Source organism: Pelecanus crispus, chromosome 16 (assembly GCF_030463565.1).
Source record: "Pelecanus crispus isolate bPelCri1 chromosome 16, bPelCri1.pri, whole genome shotgun sequence".
Lineage (NCBI taxonomy): Eukaryota > Metazoa > Chordata > Aves > Pelecaniformes > Pelecanidae > Pelecanus > Pelecanus crispus.
In genome coordinates this window covers 8,312,798-8,334,199 of record NC_134658.1, presented here as the reverse complement: position 1 = coordinate 8,334,199, position 21,402 = coordinate 8,312,798, and the positions used below count along the sequence as shown (strand labels likewise).

Below are 21,402 nucleotides of genomic sequence, written 5' to 3'. Positions count from 1 at the left end.
CAAAGCGCTCCATGAACTGGAGGGTGAAAAGATGTAAACAGCTAGGAAGAAATACAAGCATCGTCCATAATTAATAGTGTCTTTTTGTAATGAGAATGATCCAGTATTAATTATGAAGTTAATTTCTATTTGGATGGATTTGTGGGTGTATATGAAATTTGGACCAGGATTTAAGTTCAGTGCAATCATGCTTTTATTCTAATTACGATAATTAGAAATCTATTCTGCATCTTCTTTTTAAGTCTAAGTAACACAGGCTTTTGTTTCCAAACATGCCAGACATCAGTTTTTGCGCACCAAATATGGCAGTCCTCAGATCCCCAAATGGAATCTGGTTATAAATACAAAGGAAATTGTTTTCATTCATTGTCACTGTGCAACCCTGTGGAAATGCGAAAATAATCCCAGAACATAGATAATGATAAGTACACTGGATTTCTAAAATCACAGAGTCAACAGTGATGAAGGAACTTAATTGCATACATCATGAAATATTTAAATAGATAGTGGCCAACGTGCAAATGTGGTAGCTAGACTTTTACACCTAATTCTGTATTGTAAACAGCTGATGCTACTCTGCATCAGTGACTCTCAATCTTTTTTACGCTGTGGCCTTAAAAATCGTCAGTACGCCATCCACGAGTCACTCTTCCTTGCAGTACTTTTGAAGCTTACTTTTTGTACTGAAGCACAAAACTCAGAGGGAGAAGAGAACTGGGTTTCTTATTTAACTATAGCCCATCAGCTAGATATCTCCTCGAGACACTGATGCCTCTAGTCCATACCAGATTGCGGGTGGAGGTTAGCATAGAGAGCAAGCAGAAGACTCATCTTTGTTGCAGTAGGTATTCTTACATGGTCATAACTATTTTCCAGCTATATTCACGCCTTGCTTGTGCTACCCGTACAGATTTATTGGCAAATTTTTCCAATGGAGATCCAGTTTATAGTAACAGAAGATTTGTACCAGGCTCATAGCAGATTCTCATGTCAAGGCACAAGACAGGAAATACGAATTTTCTCTTTGCTTTTCTGTCTTTGCTTTTGTTTTTTCATCTGCTCTTCTCTCCATGCCGAAAATCTAAACTCCTACCCCATGTAAACTTCCTTCCTGCGGCATAGCCCTGTGCTTTGATCGGCAGTGGAAGAGTTAGTGTTGGCAACGAGCTGTCATCTCCAAGCACCCATTGTAAGATGGTGGTAGATTAGTAAGACCTCAGTGAGGCATTGTTTCAGGCTGATTGCAGGCTCTGCTAGGCATTGTGATACGATGATGTTTAGATAGTATTATTGGCCATTATAAGATGCCAAAGCTAATTAAAAAAAAAAAGTGAACTGCTAAGAGTTTTGCAAGATCTGAGTGTGCTCAAGGTCACAAATTTTGCCTGGGATAGGTGTCAGGTTGTCAGACCTGTAATCCTCTGGGAAGTCTATTGAACTGCCTGATGCTACAGCAGTATTAATTTTATCTTTGTCTTCTGAGAGTTACTGAAAAATTACATGAATAATCTATGGAGTTGTTTGGCCATTCCTGTTGTTTGGAGACCTCCTCTTGATTCTTTACTGTAAGTTACGGAGGAGTGCCCACTTACAAACTCTGGTTGCTGCTTTTTAACATCATCCTGAATTTCGTGCTGTGACTACATCACTTTTTCCAAATGCAGAATAAAACTGTTTATTTGAATACTTCTACCATTTTCATGTTATGAAAAAAAGGTTTTCTAATTTTCTTATGGTTATCTCCTGTATGTTTCCAGTGTTGCCCCTTTTGTGTGAGTTTGTGTTTCGGAAATAACAGTGGATTAAAAAAATACACAGTGAAGACGTTGCCAGTCTTTAAATTTTTAAGAAAGTCATGGCAGTCTGATGAAATACAGCATTGTGAGTCTACTCACTTTTTCTGCCCCACTTACGTTCTTTGCATAGCCAAACATTAACCAGAACTGCAGTTCAGAACTGCTGGTATTTTTGCAGAGCTGTTTTATCTGTTTTCTGTTGAGCACTTGTCTATAAGAATGAAGAACAGGATTCTCTTTAACAGCTACCTCCCATTCTTGTCACATATTCAGTGACAAAATTTAAAATTCTCTTAATAGAAGAAATGGAAGCTGTTAACTGTAGAGCAGCAGGATGAATTTTAGTTATGCGTATCTTGTTTCTCTCCACAGCTCACAGAAATGTATAGGTTGGTGGCTTTGTTGTACAACTGCTGAGTGCTTCTGCAAGCCAGTAAGCATCCTTAACTCCAGTTGACTTCACTGGAAATGGAGGACTCTTGGAGCCTCTTGGAAGGCAGACTTGGCATGCTGAAGTGTGCCTTCAGCAGACATGCACAGTGTGTACAACATAGCTCTACTCACTGGCAGAACACAGCTGCTGCTGAGAGCGGAGAAAACAGGCAGCCAGAGGATGGAAAGACCAGTTGTTCCAGTGCTCAAGACACCAGATTCCTCTTCTCACCTTTCTATGGATTGTGTGATCTTAGACAAGTCACAGGACTTCCCAATCTCGGAGCTCTCTATTTTTAAGCCAGGGTCTGGAGTTAAACATGTTAAAGGTAGTAAGGTGGTCAGATGCAATGGCAGTGGGAACTGCATGAGTATGAATGATAAGTAGTTGCACTTCTCAGGTTATAATAGTGGTGTGTAACACTTCTCAGGTTATAATAGCAGTGTGTAACATTTCCTTCTTGGGTTTGATGGTTCCATCCATTTTTTCAGGCCCAGTGCTTGTCTTGCCCATCCAGTCTCACCAACCAAGCCCTCCCTCATGAAGACTAGACCACCAAGCAGTGTCAGGAAAAACCACTGAGGAGTAAAGCAATGTTCTTGGATCTGCTAAGTAGTGCAAAGTAATCGTAAACAGGCTAGAGATTCCCCCGTGACCTTCCACAGCAGCTGCATTGCACATCATGGGAAGGGTAGGGAGAAGAGGGAAAGGGAAAGGGGAAAGAGGGGACATGACCACGGAAGTTTCCTGTTGCACTTCCTCACTGGTCTGCTGAATATTTCTTTCACAGAAAGAAATCTCTTTTGTGAATTTGATGCTAGTTTGGAGTTTGACAGAAGACTCAAAACTACTGCTACTTAAGACATTTCAGTAACTTAATTTAGTTAAGAGAAATTAAAAATGGAAAATCCTGAACTTTAACCCTTCCAGGTCGAGAGAACACGGTCTCCAGCAGAACTGTGAAATTGTGGTGTTAGTACTGTTCAGATAGCAGACTTCTCTGCAGATCCAATATTACCTTTTTTGTAGACTCTTGAGCTTGATTCTCTTTTGTTCCATTAGGAATCAAGGTTATATCCACTGAAATCAGTGATGTTACTGTGCAAAGACAATCAACCCCTCCTTCCCTTCTTTCAGTCTCTAAATTCGCTTGACTATCACTGTAATCTCTTATCTGGCCCTGCATTACTTTCACTCGTGCGTTAAAAAATGGCCTGCAGGCGTATTTGTCATGGTATACAGGAAAAACCTCTTGGAGAGCAGATCTAATCCGTGCTCAAGGAGGGAGTGAAAACAGTGCAGGAGGGAGAGGAGAACTCTCGTCATCAAGTGCCGCAGGAAAGTTGCTGAGAGCTCTGCTGTGCGGCTGAATAGCCATTACAGCGGCTATTAGCCACTCCTTTCATCCTGCCTCTCGGCTTTATGTACCAGATGTTGCTGTAGGCATTTTACTTCCTCCTTTATTCTGTAAAAGGTGACGCTGTTATTCATGAAACTGTGTGGGGCCCTAGAATAATGAAACCGTTCTGCAGAAATCCCTGTTGTTCCAGACAGGTTTATCTGAGTGCACCACGGGCTTGTCGAGCAGAGCCTGCAGCAGGGTAAGGATGGTAGCCTGCACCTTCTGGGTGCCTCACTGCTCTGATCTCCCTGTCCGCTCCTTCTTTTGCTTCCTGATTTTTAAAATTCCTGAGCATCTCTAGTTCTGTGACATTCTTGAATTTGGGCAAACAGCCATTAAACTGTTTCCTTCTTGGTCAAAAAACGCCCAGAGAATGCCCAGAGAATGCAGACACAGCATCTCCTTGCAGCATTTAATTGCTTCTTTAGCGGTGGTACATGTTACTGTGATTCATGCGATCTTAATGTTTGTACATGGGACGCTTACAGAACCTCATGGGGTAATTATTCTTAATTAGCAGGTTGGAGACATGCTGCTCTCTCCTCCTGCAATCTGCAATTAATAATGTAGAGATAATGCAGATTTCTTCTTGTCAGTTTTTTGTTTATGTTTATAGGAGGAGGAAACAGTTTAGGGAAAAATGATCTAAATCAACCACCTGCTGAGATCCATGCCTTTCTTACCTGAAGATTACCCTGCGCTCGATGGCAGCTGAGACATTCATAATTTCAGACACCTCAGTGTCAGCCTGATTCCCTCTTTCCTATATTCCTCTAAGGCCTGCTGCAGGTCTTTTTCTCTCTTTGCTCATGGACTGCTTCCTACCATGGCTTAATTCGCTTTTGTAGATCAGTTGTACAGTATGAAAGACCTTCAGAAGTTGTAGCACTGGTGTTACCTTTTAAGTAGATACCAATATTTTGGGAGAGGGAAGGGTCTTGAGTTCTCCCTCCTTTTTTGCTTCTCCCAACAGCCCCTATTAAACAAAACTAACGTATGTATGAACTAAATATCCCACTAACGAGAGCAATACGAAGTACGAACAAATTGGGACCGGCCCCCAACATAAGAAGGACATGGACCTGTTGGAGCACGTCCAGATGAGGGCCATGAAGATGATGGGAGCCCCTCTTCTATGAAGACAGGCTGAGAGAGTTGGGGTTGTTCAGCCTGGAGAAGAGAAGGCTGCGGGCAGACCGCACAGCAGCCTTCCAGTACCCAAAGGGGGCCTACAAGAAAGCTGGAGAGGGACTTTTTACAAGGGTGTGTAGTGATAGGATAAGGGGTAACGGCTTTAAACTGGAAGAGGGTAGATTTAGATTAGATATAAGGAAGAAATTCTTCACTATGAGGATGGTGAGGCACTGGAACAGGTTGCCCAGAGAAGTTGTGGATGCCCCCTCCCTGGAAGTGCTCAAGGCCAGGTTGGACGGGGCTTTGAGCAGCCTGGTCTGGTGGAAGGTGTCCTTGTCCATGGCAAGGGGCTGGAACGAGATGATCTTTAAGGTCCCTTCTGACCCAAACCATTCTGTGATTCTGTGAAATACTACAGAGCGGCTTCAAATGTTACTGCAGTTGTCATAAAGAGTCTCCAGTCTCAGATACAATGTTTATTTACAGTGGAACATACTGGGGAGAACATCTCAAGCTTGCTCCCTCAGTGTTTTTGTATGGAACCAGAAAGCTGCCTAATGTAAGTATTTACAAAATAGGTGATTGTTACCAGAGGTCATTTTTATTTCCAGTCCTCACAGCAACACTGATGTTTCTTTGTTTTCAAGCCCAGGTTAAATACTCATATTGCAGGCACAAAACATGTAATCATATCCTGGCCTCTACTAGATAACATGGAAATTCGAAGCTACTTTGTGGACTTCAGATAAGTTGTACAGATTTTTGCAGGACTGGGAGGAAAATTGTACTCTCTATTTCTTTCAAAGGATGGTAAAAATTAATAGCTTCCTAAAATACAGTTCACTTATACTTAGGACACAACAAAGGTGAAAACAACCCTTTTACATTCATTATTTTTTTGTTGTTTCCTGAACAGGCACAACCAGGTGTGTCAGCGAGGCAATGCCAGTGGTTTGTGTGCGGTAAGAGCCAGTCCCAAATTTCTTCTTCCAGCGCTTTAACCTCTGAGACACCTCGTGGTGGAAACATTTACTGCTCGCAGAGGGGCTGACATCTCGGAGAGAATCCATTTTAAATCAACTTGGGGCTTCCATTCTGCTGTGCTTGGAAGTGGTCAAAGTCGTACAGCCAGTGCAATACTGATTTGGGGGAAAGATCGATCTATAGCAGATTTTTATTTAAAAAATGTAAAGCCATAAGGAAATTAATTTCGTTAAGAATGAAGTCAGCCTTTGACTGCCCAGCGTTTCACAAATATTTATGACATTGACTGATAATATTTTATTACAACAATGCAACAGTTACCGTTTCTGTGCAAATAAAGCAAACGTGGCTTTTGTTTGGGTTTCACACAGGGTTTTGTTTTTCAAACTCAAAAGCGAATGCGAAACATCACTGGGAGCTTGGGAACACGACGGGTTGAAACCTGCGTGAAGCAAAGTTGTATAAAAACGTCACGTGGTTCTGCTGTTAGCGCGTTGCCAGTGCAACACCGCTGAAAAGAGTGACATTAAATAGATGGAAAGTACTTTCTGTATTAGAATGTGGAATATAGTGACCATAACCACGATGGATTTTTACAGCTGCTTTATTTTTCTACGGGGAGTATGTTGTTCTAAATTTGAGAGAACTGACATCCACTTTCTTGTCAGCAGCCAGGGTGCAGAGCTGCATCCTGCATTTACAGGGAGTTTGTAAAGCTCTCAGCCGAGAGTTCATTTTTGGTACTTTTCTGTCCAGCTTTTCAAGCAAAATGAAGTGAAAGCGACCTCCTACGTTGGAGCTGAGTTTTCACGACCATCCTTGAATGAATAAATAGGATTTTTTTATATATAAAATTCGCTTCCGAAGTACAAGCAGACCACGTTAAAGCAGCCAAGTGTATTTATGTGAAGTTTTTTCAGCTGAATCGTGTGGCTGCTCAGCCGGGGGTGCCACAAGGCCCCGCGGCTCTGTTCCCTCGGCGGGCGACCGGCCTCCCGAGCTCGGCTGCCCGTCGGAGCCGGCGGCCGGGCCGGGGCCGCGGCCTGCGCACCCCGCGGCTGCCCCGACCCCGCTGCCGGGCCGGCGGGCTGCCGTCCGACTGACAGCCCAGGCAGCCAATCGCAAGCCGGGCTTCGTTCGTCACTTCGCCTCCCGCCGATCAAACTGCCCAATCGGCACGCGGGAGGTTAACGGATCATTCCTGCAAACGTCGGCGGTCAAATGAGCCAATCGACAGAGGGCAGGTTCTTTACCAATGAGATCAAAGAGTGAGCGGAATAGGGACATGCCATTGGTCACTCCACCTATCGGTCATCGATGCCGCGGCCGGTGGTTGGCTAGCGGGGAGGAGGGGGTGGTTTCCGGGGGCGGGGAAACTATATTAGGGGCGGACAAAGGCGGCGGCGAGGCCGTTCAGCTCGCCGCCATTTTGAGCAGCAGCGGGCTCTGAGGAGCAGCAGTCGCGGCCGGAGCACCTCTTCTCTTCCCTCCACCACCATGTCGCGGGATCGGTTCCGTAGCCGTGGCGGCGGCGGAGGCGGCTTCCACCGGCGCGGCGGCGGAGGCGGCCGCGGCGGCCCCAACCACGATTTCCGCTCTCCGCCGCCCGGCATGGGCATGGGCCAGAACCGTGGCCCCATGGGGGGCGGCCCGCAGGGCCCGGGCGGCCCGCCGGGCGGAGGCCCGAAGCCCGAGCCTCCGAAGCCGCCCGCGTCGACCTCTGCTCCGCCTTCTTCGTCCTCCTCGGCCGCCGCCACCACGGCGGGGCCTGCCGGCAGCCAGGCCGGCCCGGGAGCGCCTCCGCCGTCCGCGCTGCCCGCGGGGCAGCCGCCGCAGCAGCAGCAGGCCCCGGTGTCGGCGCCTTCCTCGGCTCCCTCCGGCCCGGGGGGGCAGCCGCAGCCCAAGCCGAGCCCCAGCCCCACCCCAGCCGGCGGCCCTAAGAAAGGACAAGGACAGTCGCCCGGCGGCGGGCCCAAGGGACCGGGCGGCCCTCAGCAGGGGCCCGGCGGGCCGCACAAGGGCGGGCCGGGGCACCGCGGCGGGCCGGGCGGAGAGCCGCGCGGCCGCGGGCAGCAGCACCAGGGACAGCAGAGCCTCTCCTCGCAGCAGGGCTCGGCCGGCGGCGGCGGCGAGAAGCTCTCGGACGAGGTGAGTCATGGCCGCCTCCCCCTCCCCGAGCCACAAGATGGCGGCGGCTGCGGCCGGGCACGGCGGTTCCGCGCGCCCTCGCCGCCATCTTGAGGGGAGGAGCGCGGGGGGCCCGGGGAGGGCGAGCCGAGAGCGGCGCCGACGCGGCCGGTCCGCGGGGACGCCTGAGGATAACGTGCGTGTTCCCTAGGTGCCGAGGCAGCTCCCGACGGCAGGCTGAGGGCTCTGTGGCAGCGTGGGTTTGTGTTCGCTTGCGGTGCCCTGGAGGTGCTCTGGGCTTGCTGGCGGGAGAAGGCCGCAGCTTGGCGTGCAGGCGGCGGGACTGCAGGCGGTGAGGGCACCAACTGGTCTGCTTCTTTGTAGGGATTTAAGGCAAACCTCTCTCTTCTGAGGCGACCCGGGGAGAAGACCTATACTCAGCGTTGCCGCTTGTTTGTTGGGAACTTGCCTGCTGATATAACAGACGAAGACTTTAAAAGACTGTTCGCCAAATATGGGGAGCCAGGAGAGGTTTTTATCAACAAGGGGAAAGGCTTTGGATTCATTAAATTGGTAGGCTTTTGTACTGTACATCCATCTATTTAATTCTCACGAAATAGTAATTTGCGACTTGGTTTTCTAAAACTGGATCTTAAACTTTCCTCAGGAATCTAGAGCTCTTGCAGAAATTGCGAAGGCAGAACTGGATGATACCCCCATGAGGGGTCGACAGCTTCGTGTTCGGTTTGCCACACATGCTGCTGCTCTTTCAGTGCGTAATCTTTCACCTTATGTGTCCAACGAGTTGCTGGAGGAAGCTTTTTCCCAGTTTGGTCCAGTGGAAAGAGCTGTTGTGATTGTAGATGATCGAGGTAGATCAACAGGGAAAGGCATTGTTGAATTTGCATCAAAGCCAGCTGCAAGAAAAGCGTTTGAACGGTGTACTGAAGGAGTGTTTTTGTTGACAACGTAAGTATTTTGCTGCTTAGGATTTTTAGTTTTAAGCTGACTAAAATTGATGGCTTCTAGTTGTTATAAATGGAGATTCTTATGGAAAAGTGAGTGGTTTTTTTTGTTCAGCACTCCTAGGCCAGTTATTGTGGAACCATTGGAACAACTGGATGATGAAGATGGTCTTCCAGAAAAGCTTGCTCAGAAGAATCCGATGTATCAAAAGTAGGCACTATCTTTTGGTATAAAGGGTATATAGATGATGTATGTAGTATTGTCCCAGAGCCTGAGGCAGATGGAGCAGTTTTTCAGAAACAGGCTTTGAATTTTGAGTAGTACTTTCAGTTCTTGTTTTTTTGGTAGTAGCTAGTTTTTAGGTAATGTAATATACTGGTTTGTTTAGTACATTCACTACGTGTTACACAAGCAATTTTCTACACTGTATTACAAAGAAACAGTAAAGCCAAAATAGCAGCCCAATAACAGATGTTTTTTGGTGTATGTAGAAATTCTTGAAAATCAGACGTACAACAGTTGGCTCCTACTGTTGAGAACTGTCACCTCACTTAAGGGATATCTCATGCCGATGATCCCGTAGGGAATTTACAAACTGATGTTTATGGTATGCAATGAGAAATTATGTAAAATTTTAACTCATTCCATGATTAATAAAAACTAGTTGCCTATGGATTTGCCTTATGAAGCTGCCCAGTGGGCATATAAAAGTAGATAAGAGTCTACAGGAGTCTTTCCTAAGTAGTAGCTTTAGGTTAGGATCTGTATGTTAAACCTGTTTGTAGAAATGTTGTATTTTCCTGCATCACAAAAGGAGGGGGGGAATCCAGTCAGTCTTGTTTGTATGAGAAAGTGTTCAAAATTACTTGCTTTGGTCAAAAACTGTAAACAGTTTAGAGGCATTGTCTTTTTAAAACAGTCTAGTGTAGTGTTCCTAAAATGTTGAAATATTTTACACTGTTAATGTGTGGAAAGCTTTTGAACTTTCCTAGTTTCATTCCATTAATTACTGAATCTTAGACTCCAGTTTCTTTATATGACAAACTGTTGGCCCTCAGGCATTTTGAAAACTATTTAAGTTAAAGTGAAGGTTATTACTTGCCTTTGACACATAGTGCTTTGGGTGGTAAGTCGGCACTGAAAAAATCCATCTCTCCATATACTGTTGTTTTGAGCAGCTGTATCTACTCAGGCAAAGGCTTGTCTTGTTTGAGGATTTTGCACCTGGCAGTTGCCAGCAGTGGAGTGTCTAAGGAAGAAGTTAAGAGCAAGATAAACATGCAGTAGATCTGTAGGTGGGAAGATTTGCTTGGATGTGATAGTGCAGGAGTCTCCATAGTCGCTACGGTAGTCGTAGAATTTTATATTAAATGCTGCTGTTTAAGTGCGTAAAACTGTTACCAGCATTCTGTCACAGCAAGTTTTCTATCACATTGTTGTGAGGTAGTATTTTCAGGGCTCCTTTGATGTTCCCTGATAATTGTGCTGTTCTGCTTGTGATCTTTTACTGACCTTCAGTTTCCAGGCTTACCCAGTCTGAATGAGCATCTTCCTTTCTGCAGGGAACGAGAGACTCCTCCCCGTTTTGCTCAGCCTGGCAGTTTTGAATTTGAATATTCCCAGAGGTGGAAATCTTTAGATGAAATGGAAAAACAGCAGAGAGAGCAAGTGGCAAAAAACATGAAAGATGCCAAGGACAAACTTGAAAGTGAGATGGAAGATGCTTATCATGAGCATCAGGCAAACCTCTTGCGTCAAGGTAATTGGCTCTGAATTCTGTATGACCATTTTGTTTTAAATGGTAGCTTAAATGTATGGTTGTTTAATGGTTTAATGAATAAGTTCATGCTTCCTACTGCTAATGTGAGAATTTCAGGCTTAAAAAAGAGCAACTGGTAGGTTTTTAATTTTTATTTAAATGAAGTCTTGTTAAGAATACTGATGCTCAGAAAGTAGCTGTCTGCCATAGTGCAGAAGAGGGTGATCTAAATCAAATCTGAGTTTAGCTCTGACATAAGTTTGTGAAATAGCTGCTGACAAGCTTTGTTTCTGCAGACCTTATGAGGCGTCAGGAAGAACTGAGACGTATGGAAGAACTCCATAATCAAGAAATGCAGAAACGCAAGGAAATTCAACTGAGGTTGGTTTGGCTTTCATGGGATTTTTTTCAATGTTACATTCTTTTGTTAAAAAATAACTTACATATGAAAGTTTTTATTTTTCAAGAAACACCATTGCTGCTTCAGTTTGTGTATGAGAAATTGAACTGCAGTGTAAGTTTTCCCTCAAGTATTTGGGCATCATAGAGTATCTTTTTATGCTTAAGTGTAATCATTCAGTGCCTTTTAAATTGGTCATGCAAGTAAGTGATGTTGATGAGAAGCATTGAACATGTTACACTCCTGGGGTTTAACAGTCTGCTTTGGGGTGATCAGGCAGGAGGAGGAGCGTCGCAGGCGGGAAGAGGAAATGATGATACGTCAGCGGGAGATGGAAGAACAAATGAGAAGACAGAGGGAAGAGAATTATAGTAGAATGGGTTACATGGATCCAGTAAGTGAAATCATGATTATTTTTTTGGATATGATACCATATTCAGGAGTTTTTTTGATGTATTTTTAAGATTGTTACATTTTTGCTTCCTTTAGGTTAGATAATGTGATGTCTTTGTGTAGGTGAAATGGTAGTTGGCTGTATGTGTACTTTGTCTCCTGAAAGGTATGGATTTCAGTAGGTGATTATCTGTGCTAAAAGTTGTTTCTTCTATGCAGAGGGAGAGAGACATGAGAATGGGTGGTGCCACCACAATGAACATGGGAGGTAAAGACTTTTTGAATAATTACTTTATGTGGTTAACTGAGAAATGGTCAGAATATGATTATATATTTCTCTTTCTTAGATCCTTATGCTTCTGCAGCCCAGAAATTTCCACCTCTCGGAGGTGGTGGCGGCATAGGTTATGAAGCTAATCCAGGAGTTGGCCAAGCAGCCATGAGTGGTTCTATGATGGGAAGTGACATGGTAATGTATCCTGTGGTGGCTTTAGTTTAGCACAAGGGAAATGTTGTGGTTGGGAATTGAGTTCTCTACCAGTGTTCGGATGGCTGTGTAAATGTCACTGTTAACTGCTGACTTTCTTGTCAGGTATTTAATAAGAAGACTGGTGTGGCAGTATGTAGTACTAGATTAGTTCTTAACCGTTATGGTAGCTTACACAGTTGGAAGTTGGGTTTGTAAGTAAATTCAAATGTGCTGTTAAGCATATTTGCAATTAACTCTGACTTTATTGGACTTTGGAAATTCTGCGTCACTGTTAGGCTTGGAAGGATTTTTTTTATAAATTCTAGAGAATCTGAAAAATTTCATAATTAAAATACATATGTAGTTGCTTTTCAGTAATTTGATGTTCTGTATAGACGAGAGATTTTTATTCTCGTTTCCAATGTATAACATTGTTTGTTTTGGCCCTTCCAAGCCTAGTTAGGATTGATGCATGTTGGTATGGGTATGCTGTTAATTCAAAAATCTGCGCTCATGTCTAGTTAAGCAGCAGATTAACTTAAGTAACTGATGGTAAACAGCATATCACTTATTCTGTATGCTGATGTTTGCCATAGGAGAGCAGAAATGCTGTTTTTTAGCTTTAGGTACATTCCAGTGATCTTTGACTGTAGCCATTTTGTGGTTCCTATCTCACAGAGGAATGATAGCCCGTTCTTGTTTTCCCGTGGTGGGCATGACTGTATAGGTAGAGTTTGTTAAAGCTATGGCGTATCTCATGTTCTGAGGTATGTTTCCAAACCGTACTATTTTTGGCACACCATATGTGTGAATGGGCTTTGAGCCTGCTTGGTGTTAGCGCACTGAAGCAATACAGATGTAGATTAAAGAAATGCTTAATGGGTAGGATGGAAATCTATGTTGGTTTAGGTGGCGATAATAGCGTGCTTTCACCCTCCTCAAAGGGTGTACGCTCTGTAGCACAAGTTGAAGTAAATGATTTTTGGGTGGGTTTAGGCCTCTGGCTGAACATGGTGAGCTACCATAGTAGCTTGTCAGGTATCTTCCATTTTTTTGGGGGAACCATATCTTTGGAATGGTAACTTTGCAGAGCATCATTGATTCAGTAGACAGTGCCGGTGGCCTTAATGTATCTATATAATCTACTGATATTTAAGCAGTTCCTAAGTTTCCCATGAACAGTTAGGCAGTCCGCGGTGAATGCTGTGTACATTTTTCTCCTGAAAATCATGGTAAAGGTGCATGCTGAACTTGTGTAATACTTGAAAACGTGATATGGTCAAAAGGTGTGACAGTAAGATGGTTTAACTGCCTTGAGTTTCTTAGGATGGGGATCTCTGCCACACAGTGCTGTCACAGTTACGGGGCTGATATCTCCAATTCTGTTTAAAAGATAAGCTTAAGCTGCCATGAGTTAGGCAGAAAGAACCTAGATAATCTTTCTGAAATTCCTTTCTTGGAAGGATTGAAACTAACTTTCAGAAGTCAAGAACTCGAAGTGTGAATTTTCAGTTGCAGATACCTTTTGTAACAAACAACCTACCATTGTTCTGTTACTCGGTAGTGGAAAACGTGCTTGAAATGAAAGTTTAAAGCTGTCTCTGACTTTATAATTTGACAGTTCTGTAGATTGAATGCTGATCACACCTACTGATACAGTAACTGAATGAAGTACATGCAACTAGAGGTACTAGTAAAAATGCCTGAAGTCTCTGCTTTATTGCAGGGCAATTTAGCTTTTACATCTTGGTGTGAAACCTTTCAACGCTGTGAAGTTGTGAATTTTCCAAGAGCTTGTGGTGAAGGTGGGGTGGGAAGGGAGATACTGACTGGATGCACACAACCCTTTGTGCATAGTTCTAACTGGAAACACTGAATAAATTGTAGTTCTTTGAACACGTTTTGCATATTATACAGCAGCAGTTCCGGAGTACGTGGGATTTAACAAATGCAAGTCTTTTGATCGAGCAATTGCGTTGGTTAGGTAAATCACTGGTCATTAGCTTTTTTCACATTTTTTTTCTTCTTGCAATCCAGTAGTGCTCACAATCAGTTTTGGTTACTGCCTAAGGCCTCTGCAGTTTAGTCAGCAGACCGTAGTCTTAACCCCATCTTGAAAAGCACATGGTCTCTATTGCAGCACATGCCATTAACTGGTGAGTAGGCATTCTGTTTACAATGACATTTTATGAATGTCAGCTCATACTTCAGTGAACTGAAGATTCGTTCTCTGGCTAGGCTTATTTGGAAACGACAGTGATGTGATCTAAGCTTTTACTGCACTAAAGGTGAGAAGTTTGCAAGCTATTTGCATTAACTTGGTTGAAAATTGCTAGAGCTCATTTGGAAAAGTTGTTAATTCACATCTGCACTAATGCTTACATTTCTAGCACTGCAGGGAGGATCTGTTCTTTGTAACAGATGTATGAGAATGCATCAAGTGGGAACATACCTCAAGGCATGTATTACAATAAACTAATTTTTAAATTACCCTTTTTTCCTTTCTATGTTCCCGGTACCTGTGGATCGGCTCAATGGTGATTGTATCGACGAACCTTGACTGCGGAACCTTCTAAAAATATATACTTAACACACATGGACATCAACTACATATAATGAACTGTTAATTCTGTTCCAATAGCGTCCTGAACGCTTTGGGCAGGGAGGTGCGGGGCCTGTGGGTGGCCAGGGTCCTAGAGGAATGGGGCCTGGAACACCAACAGGATATGGTAGAGGGAGAGAAGAATATGAAGGCCCAAACAAAAAGCCCCGATTTTAGATGTGACCTGTAGTTTCATTCCAGTTTGTTTTTGTCTGTCTTGTTTAGACACCAACTTTTTAATTCTTGCATTTTAGTAAGAAAGCTACGTTTTTATGGATGTTAGAAACTTACTGACCTAATATTTGTAAGTGGTCTGTTTGGGCGAGTACAATTTAATTATGTAATGCAGTGTTTCAAAACAAATTTAGCTGTTTTTTTGATGTATAACGTCCCTAACTTGATGGCAGTGTACCTTGTGCCACTGAATTCCCAAAGTGTACCAACTTTTTTTTTACTGTGCTTCAAATAAATAGAAAACTAAATGTAGTAACTCTTCTTGCCATTCGTGGTTAAACATAGGAGGCTAAATACCACACCTTCCGCAGTAAACCAAGAGTCTTGAGTAGAGGTCGAACTAGACCAGGGTGTGGAACTGTAGCGAAGAGTGAGATCTCTTCCCGTAATGCCTCTAGCTTAAGATTGGGTCAAATAGTAGCCTAACTTTCCAGTAGGTGCAGATTTTTTGAGCATTAATTGTGCTGCAATAAGGAAGCGAATGGAAATCTTGCAAGTGCTGTAAGATACAATAATTAAAGCTACACTGCAAGCAGTGCAGTACGTAATGAATTTCATATTTTAGCTACAGATAATGGGTGGTGGGATGGTAGCACTTACCACCTTGGCAGTTACTGCTTGGAATCTTTTAAAGACTTTAAGCAGCAGACTAGCAATGGTTATTTTAAAATAAATTCATAGAATGACTTGTATTTGCTGACTTCCTAACTAAAGGATTGTTAATGTGATATTTATATGCTCTTAAGGTGTCTGAGATTACAGGATCTGGCCTTGCTCCGTATTGTATACTTAACCTGAAATTGCTTGGCAAAAAGACCAGAAGTGTTAACTTGAGTGATTAAGGTTAACTTGCTTAAGTCCTCATGCTAATTGAGTGGACTAATTTGCATAGTTCAGAATACAATTATTTGTGTTATGGGGACTGCAGGAACTATTCTTAAATCATGTAGCTGGTGGGCAAATCCTAAAAACCTGTATGTAAAATACAGACATTAGCTTGCTTGCATGATGGTTATCGCTCTTTTGTTATTGATGTTTGGAGATAATGCATCAAAAGTAGTATCTGAATCTGGAGCTTAATAGTTAATACTACACAGTACAAATAAACTCCCTTTAAGGATCTTTTGTAGAAGATTTGATGAATTCGTTAGCTTGCTGTTCATTTTATTAAGCCCCAGAAGAATTTCAAAGCATTCTGGACTCATTGATAAGGTAGCTGCTTTGCTTATTATTACATTGTACCAGATAAGCTGGGAACGTGACTTCCCAGTGTAAAATACCTTGGTGTTAATGCAGGATACATCAACCTGCTTGGCACAAAGTAGGTAAACTTAGTTTGGCTGTACCTTCACACGATTCCCCAACTACCGAGCATTCTGTGAGTAGCTTTAATCTTCCAAAGATCTTTCCATTCCTTGTGCTAAGCATTGGCTAATTCTAAATTCTATGCTAAATTTTCTCTGCGGTCAAAACCTTAGTGTCAGATTGCAGTATTTTAGAGTGCAGATGATCCCTCTTGAAGTACTCGCTGTAAGTGCTGTTACTCCTTAAACGAAAAAATAGCATGTTGTGAAATGCTGATACCAGGTAACACTGACTTGGAATATTAAGCACACTAAATAGTGACTCAGCTTGTTTGGTGAACGCTTCTTATTTTCCCAGAAAAGTTTGGGGGTTGCTAACATGCTACAACAATGAATTGCTATTCAGGAAATTCTGAATTGGCAGTTCCTAAACTGCGGACCAAGTATTTGGGAGTACTTGTATTGGATACTTAGTTTAAAAATCAGCAGTACCGATGCAATTTGCCTTATTGAAGTAGTATTAAATAATGCATATGTTTTCTGGAGGGTGTTCATGGGACACCCGCAAAAGGTGAAGGTGTCTGAGATGGGGAATTCTGAACGTAAACATTAAATTAATTTTTTCAGTTTATTTTTCAGATTACATGTCATTCTTTATTAAAGAGATGCTGGTGCATATCCTAAAGTATGTTCTTTTGTAGTTCTGTAACTTGGAAGAGTGAAGGATGCTGATGTCCTTGTACCTTACAGAGGTTGTCTTTTGGTACCCCTGTTTTGTACGTAAGCTACCGTTGCTAGGTATTAAAAATAGCTGAGTTGCAAAACCATGATGAGTAAATACATTGAAAGATTTGGCAGTTTTCAAAACATCTGAAAGTTTGGTTAAATCTAGCTTTGTTGTAGCTGCATAAGCAGAATTTCTAAAACAAGTTCTGCTTCGAGTTGCATGTATTAAACAGGCATACAATTAACTAGCCAACTTCTTTTCCAGACCTTTTAAAGGTGGTGTCTTAAAAGCTGGCAAACATGTCAACTTCAAAATCTGATAAAAGTTGCTAAATGTGGGAGGCGAGAAAGTTACGTTCTTTTGATCTGTTCCTATGAGGTTTGGGACTTTTTTCATAAAATCAGATTTATATAATTGAATCTTTAAAAACATTTAGAAAAGTGCTTCGTTGGTCAGACCTGTTTTTGGATGGTCTGGCTCACATAACACATTTTTGTACTGGACTTGGAGGACATTGGCTGTTGCAATTTAGCTTGCTTTATCAAAATTGAGCCCATTTTGACACTTAGATCTCTAAAAACTGCAGCATGTAGAAACTGGTGTCGTTATACATGTATCTTCACGCTTTCTCAGAAATGAATACAGAATAATCTTATCTTCTGGTGTAGACACATCACACTAATCATTTATACAGCTGATGAGAAACTGAAACTGCTTTTGAGATTTTGTGGTATTTTTGTGGTAGAAAAATTCTTGGCTTCTCCTTGGCAACCATTTACTGTGGCAGCAAGTTTTTGCTGGAGTTTTGAGACTGCAATTTACACTTAAAACTAGTGGCCTGCTACATAACTGCACTTAGCCAGCATTTCTGCAGTTCATAACTGTGAGGAACGTAGTACCACAAATGGCAATGGACATTAGGACCCGGATGTAGTATTCCTGCTTGCTCCAAGATTCTCATTGCCGACTGCGTACAGGTAGGTAACAAGCAATATAATATAACTTGGTGACTTTCTATGTAATCTTATACTGTGGGTATTCTGACATCACACTTCTGACTGTGGAATTACAGTGCAGCACTCTTCATACCTGTATGCTAAGCTTGCATCAAAGCTGCGTGGTTTTCGGTTTTAAGCTTTGTCTTGTTCAGAGTCAATAAGCAACTTGCTGTGATTCTTAGATAAGTATTTTCAGACCCGATTCCTTTGTACATATGACTCGGCTTGTGTGGATTTTTCTTAGTTCCGATGTAACGAAGATATTCTTAGAATGAGCTCTGTGGGGAAGAGGGAATGTGATCTTACACTCACTTAACCTAGTCAACTAGGTGCGATCAGTGCCTAGAAAAGGACTGTTTAAAGTTTCTGTAGTGACAAAATGGCCAATCTGCAGCGCATCCCTTTGTAGAGTCTTGGCTCAGTAGGAAATGCGTTAGTAATCACTGCTCTAGCCTTGTGTGCGCTACGTGATAGTCACTTAAAGCTTGCTAATACAGTCAGCTTTGAGACTGATGTGGAATATTTTTGAGGATGTACAAATGAGTACTTGAATGAATGTCCCCGTGAGTAGTTTCATAGAGCTTATTGGGCATTTCAGTTGTCTTTAATCTTTGATTGACAAGCATAATACATTCCTCTGCCTTTAATTGACAGTGATGAGATTCTGTATTTCTGCCTCGTAGAGTCATCTTGGTAGTGTAATGCTCAATTTCATTTTTCATCAGTCTTGGGGATGTAATTCTAAACGCTTCATTACTAGAAATACTGAATGTAGTGTTTCAGGATTAACATGCTGACATTTCCAGACATCCAGACATGTTGATCTCCAGCTCTTTTGCATTAGCTCTTGAACCTGAATTTCAAGGTCCCTTGTTTTCAGCACATGATCTAGCTCTTGTCTGATGTTCAGTTTATTTCAGAGGTGTTGTAACGTGTTTTCCTGCTTGTTCTGCAAAGTTCTGCTTTGCATACTTGTTTCTGGTATTATTGTCACATTTGGACCCTTCTGTGTTATCTTCCAGGTAAGACTCTTGCTGGTGAACAGGGGATCTGCTGGAGAGCCTTGCCCTCTGCTGTAGCGATCTTTCCATGTTCCATTGAAAGCTTTTGAAGTAGCAGCTGCACCTTAAGATCATAATAACAGGTCTTTGGTTACACCACAGTGAGTGTAGCCGAACTCTAGCTAGTCGAGCAGTGACACCACTTGTCACAAAGTCAGTCTGGCTTTTCGTGATGGCTTACTCTTACCTGTGACTTAGATTTCAGTAGCAAAACTGATGGCAGTATGCATACTGTCATGTAGCAAAACTGAATTATTAATCTTCAAACCAGTGCTCAGATCTGACTAGTTTTTTCCAGTGTGTTCTGGATACTTGACTTGACCTGCAGGAATGTTGTGGAGGGGTTATTGGCACATCTGCCTCGTTCTCCGTACTTGAACTAGCAGGTTTTTGACATTCTTGGAGCAAGCAATTTGTGACTGAACCATGGGTCTCATACCAGCTCTGACTGTCTGCAGTAATGAAACTTGGTGTGGTAGCTAACTTAAAAGCAAATAGTCATGTCTGCTCTAAGTCAGTCTGTAACAAGTGGGTACAAGAAATGACATTGAAGTGCTTGCATTGTGTTTCATCTTGGTTTTATCTGTGTGTGAAATACACTTTTTCTCAAAAGCTTATCAGATGCTCAGAAGTGTGGTGTCAGAATACATATGCGTACCTGCTAGGCTCTCAGATCCAGATACTGGTGCTGTCAGGAGAGAGCACAGCATAGCGTGTATGGGGGCTTTACTGTAACCTTAAGCATACAAAGTGTTGATTTGCTTGCAGTTTTCCCCATAGCTAAACACTGAGGCCTGTGAGTAGTTCTAGGACTTGAGCAGTAATGGGGTTGCATGTCTCTGTTAATCATTGCCAGCTGCAGTGACATGATCAGGAAGGCCAGTGTTTTGTTCCATTATGTTAAATGAGGCTAAGCATGTTGGAAAGGATGCATTAAAAGTATGCTGTTCTGGGTAATTACTTGGCTTCTTCCACTACTAGCAAGTTTGGAATCAGCTAATTAGCTTCAGATTTTTTTTTTCTCTCCATACCAGCTAGTGGGGCTCTTAAATAGCTGCTGACTGGAAAAGGAAAAAAAGGGAGGATTGGCCTTCTCCCACCTCTGTCATTGCTGCTAGATAATGATTGACACGTTAGGACTTGGCTGTGCAATCCCGCAGTGGTCTGTGAATACCCCATCTCTATAAATGTTGCTTCTGAACACCAGTACTGAAGAGCTAACTGGGGAGGGTCGGGAGGAGTGTGGCTATAAGTGAATCTGGAGTATTAAAAGGATGCACAAAGATATAGTATCCCTTATGCATGGTGTTTGTTGCTATGGCATAGAAAACAAAACGTGCATACTATACTTCTGCTCCTGAGGGCCATGATAAAAGCCAGGTGGTGGGTTTGAGACTAAACTTGAACTTTGCCCTGCCTGGTCAGATCACATTGTGACCATGGTGTGATTTGCCTCCCAACCAGAGGTGTGCACAGAACCTTGTACCTCTGCGTCCCCAGCTGCTGACCATTGCAGTGTGCCCTCAGCTTAGCTAAATAGCAGAAGGGTGGGTCTTCAGAGGGGAAGAATCTGTTGCTGAGAGCAAAAGCAGATGACTGACAGTGCTTAACCTCTAGTGTCTTCCTTTGGCTTTTGAAGCACTTCTAGGACTATCGAACCCGAGGGCTGCTAGGAGTCAGGGACATTGCACTCCTTCATGAAGGGGAAGAGAGGGCGTTACTACAGGAGACAAACTAGGGTAAAATAGTTGAAGTAGCTTGACAAAATTGTTAATACCTTCACATAAGGGATAGTATACCTCTGGCTGCAATCAAACTTCATTGTACTCAGACTGGTGGTTTACGGTTTGTGCTCAGACGAGGTGCAGTTCTTCAGTCAACTACCTGCATATTCCTTCATCTCTTTACAAGTGTTTAGGCTAGCCTATTTCTGCCCCTTATTCTTCCACTTAATATTTTGGAATAATTTGTAAATTCCCCCTTCATAACTAATCAGTCCATGTATCTTAAAACCTTATTTTTAAGTTAGTTTTGAAATGGTCAGAATTTTCTGTGTATTAGTATAATAACTTCAATTGTTATCCTTTAGGTGAAGATGAAAGCTGAGTGAAACTGGAGTGCTCATCCATGGGAAGTAAGCATAACTTCTAGTCTTGTTCTGAATGGGTGAAACAAAGGCTCCTGGACACTTGATGTTCAGTTGCCGAGTAACTTGGAATTGGTGAATATTGAGGAATGGGTACGAGTGAATATGTGAAATGTGTGGGGTAGAACTTAGTACCTGCTGTCAAGCCGAGGGGTTGAGCACCCAGACTCCATCTGGACTTGATGTCTTGACAGCAGTGGTTAAAAATACCTTTCTAGACGTGGGCTTGTACAAAAGATTTCAAAATTGCTGTGAGTGTAACTTCTGAATATTTTTCCAGTTCAGGAGCCGAGCATGAGCACATCCTGCACGATGCCCCGTGATATGTGGAGGGAGCAAGATAACAAGTGAACAAGTAAGTCCTTGATGTCCTTGATGATGCTGTAAGAGCTCAGTAGCCTATCACCCTGTCATGTATTATGTAGTTCCTGCCTGAAATTTGCCCTTGATTAATCTCGATTTTATAC

The 21,402-nt window shown here is 42.9% G+C and overlaps 1 protein-coding gene across 3 annotated transcripts; it reads left to right on the top strand.

Moving 5' to 3' along the window:
- Positions 1-7,219: 7,219 nt before the first annotated feature.
- SFPQ (splicing factor proline and glutamine rich) lies at positions 7,220-21,220 on the top strand. 3 transcript variants are annotated; one of them, XR_012831681.1, is made up of 11 exons: positions 7,220-7,897; positions 8,261-8,449; positions 8,544-8,845; positions 8,957-9,052; positions 10,405-10,601; positions 10,898-10,982; positions 11,278-11,395; positions 11,614-11,662; positions 11,742-11,863; positions 14,505-17,707; positions 20,879-20,916. XR_012831681.1 is itself a non-coding variant. In XM_075722143.1 (10 exons), the coding sequence occupies exons 1-10, from the start codon at positions 7,247-7,249 to the stop codon at positions 20,897-20,899; spliced, it is 1,830 nt and encodes a 609-aa protein (XP_075578258.1). In that variant the 5' UTR covers positions 7,220-7,246; the 3' UTR covers positions 20,900-21,220. The 3 variants fall into 3 exon arrangements, 2 of the variants coding, with proteins under 2 accessions (XP_075578258.1, XP_075578256.1); XM_075722143.1 differs by lacking the exon at positions 14,505-17,707 and having other exon boundaries at positions 20,879-21,220; XM_075722141.1 differs by lacking the exon at positions 20,879-20,916 and having other exon boundaries at positions 14,505-18,490.
- Positions 21,221-21,402: the final 182 nt, after the last annotated feature.

Excerpts from the sequence above, each read along its gene's own strand:
- SFPQ (XM_075722141.1), top strand. The coding sequence starts at position 7,247 with ATGTCGCGGGATCGGTTCCGTAGCCGTGGCGGCGGCGGAGGCGGCTTC. Across the intron at positions 9,053-10,404 it reads AAGAATCCGATGTATCAAAA|GGAACGAGAGACTCCTCCCC; the intron begins GTAGGCACTATC and ends TCCTTTCTGCAG. Across the intron at positions 11,864-14,504 it reads CTATGATGGGAAGTGACATG|CGTCCTGAACGCTTTGGGCA; the intron begins GTAATGTATCCT and ends CTGTTCCAATAG.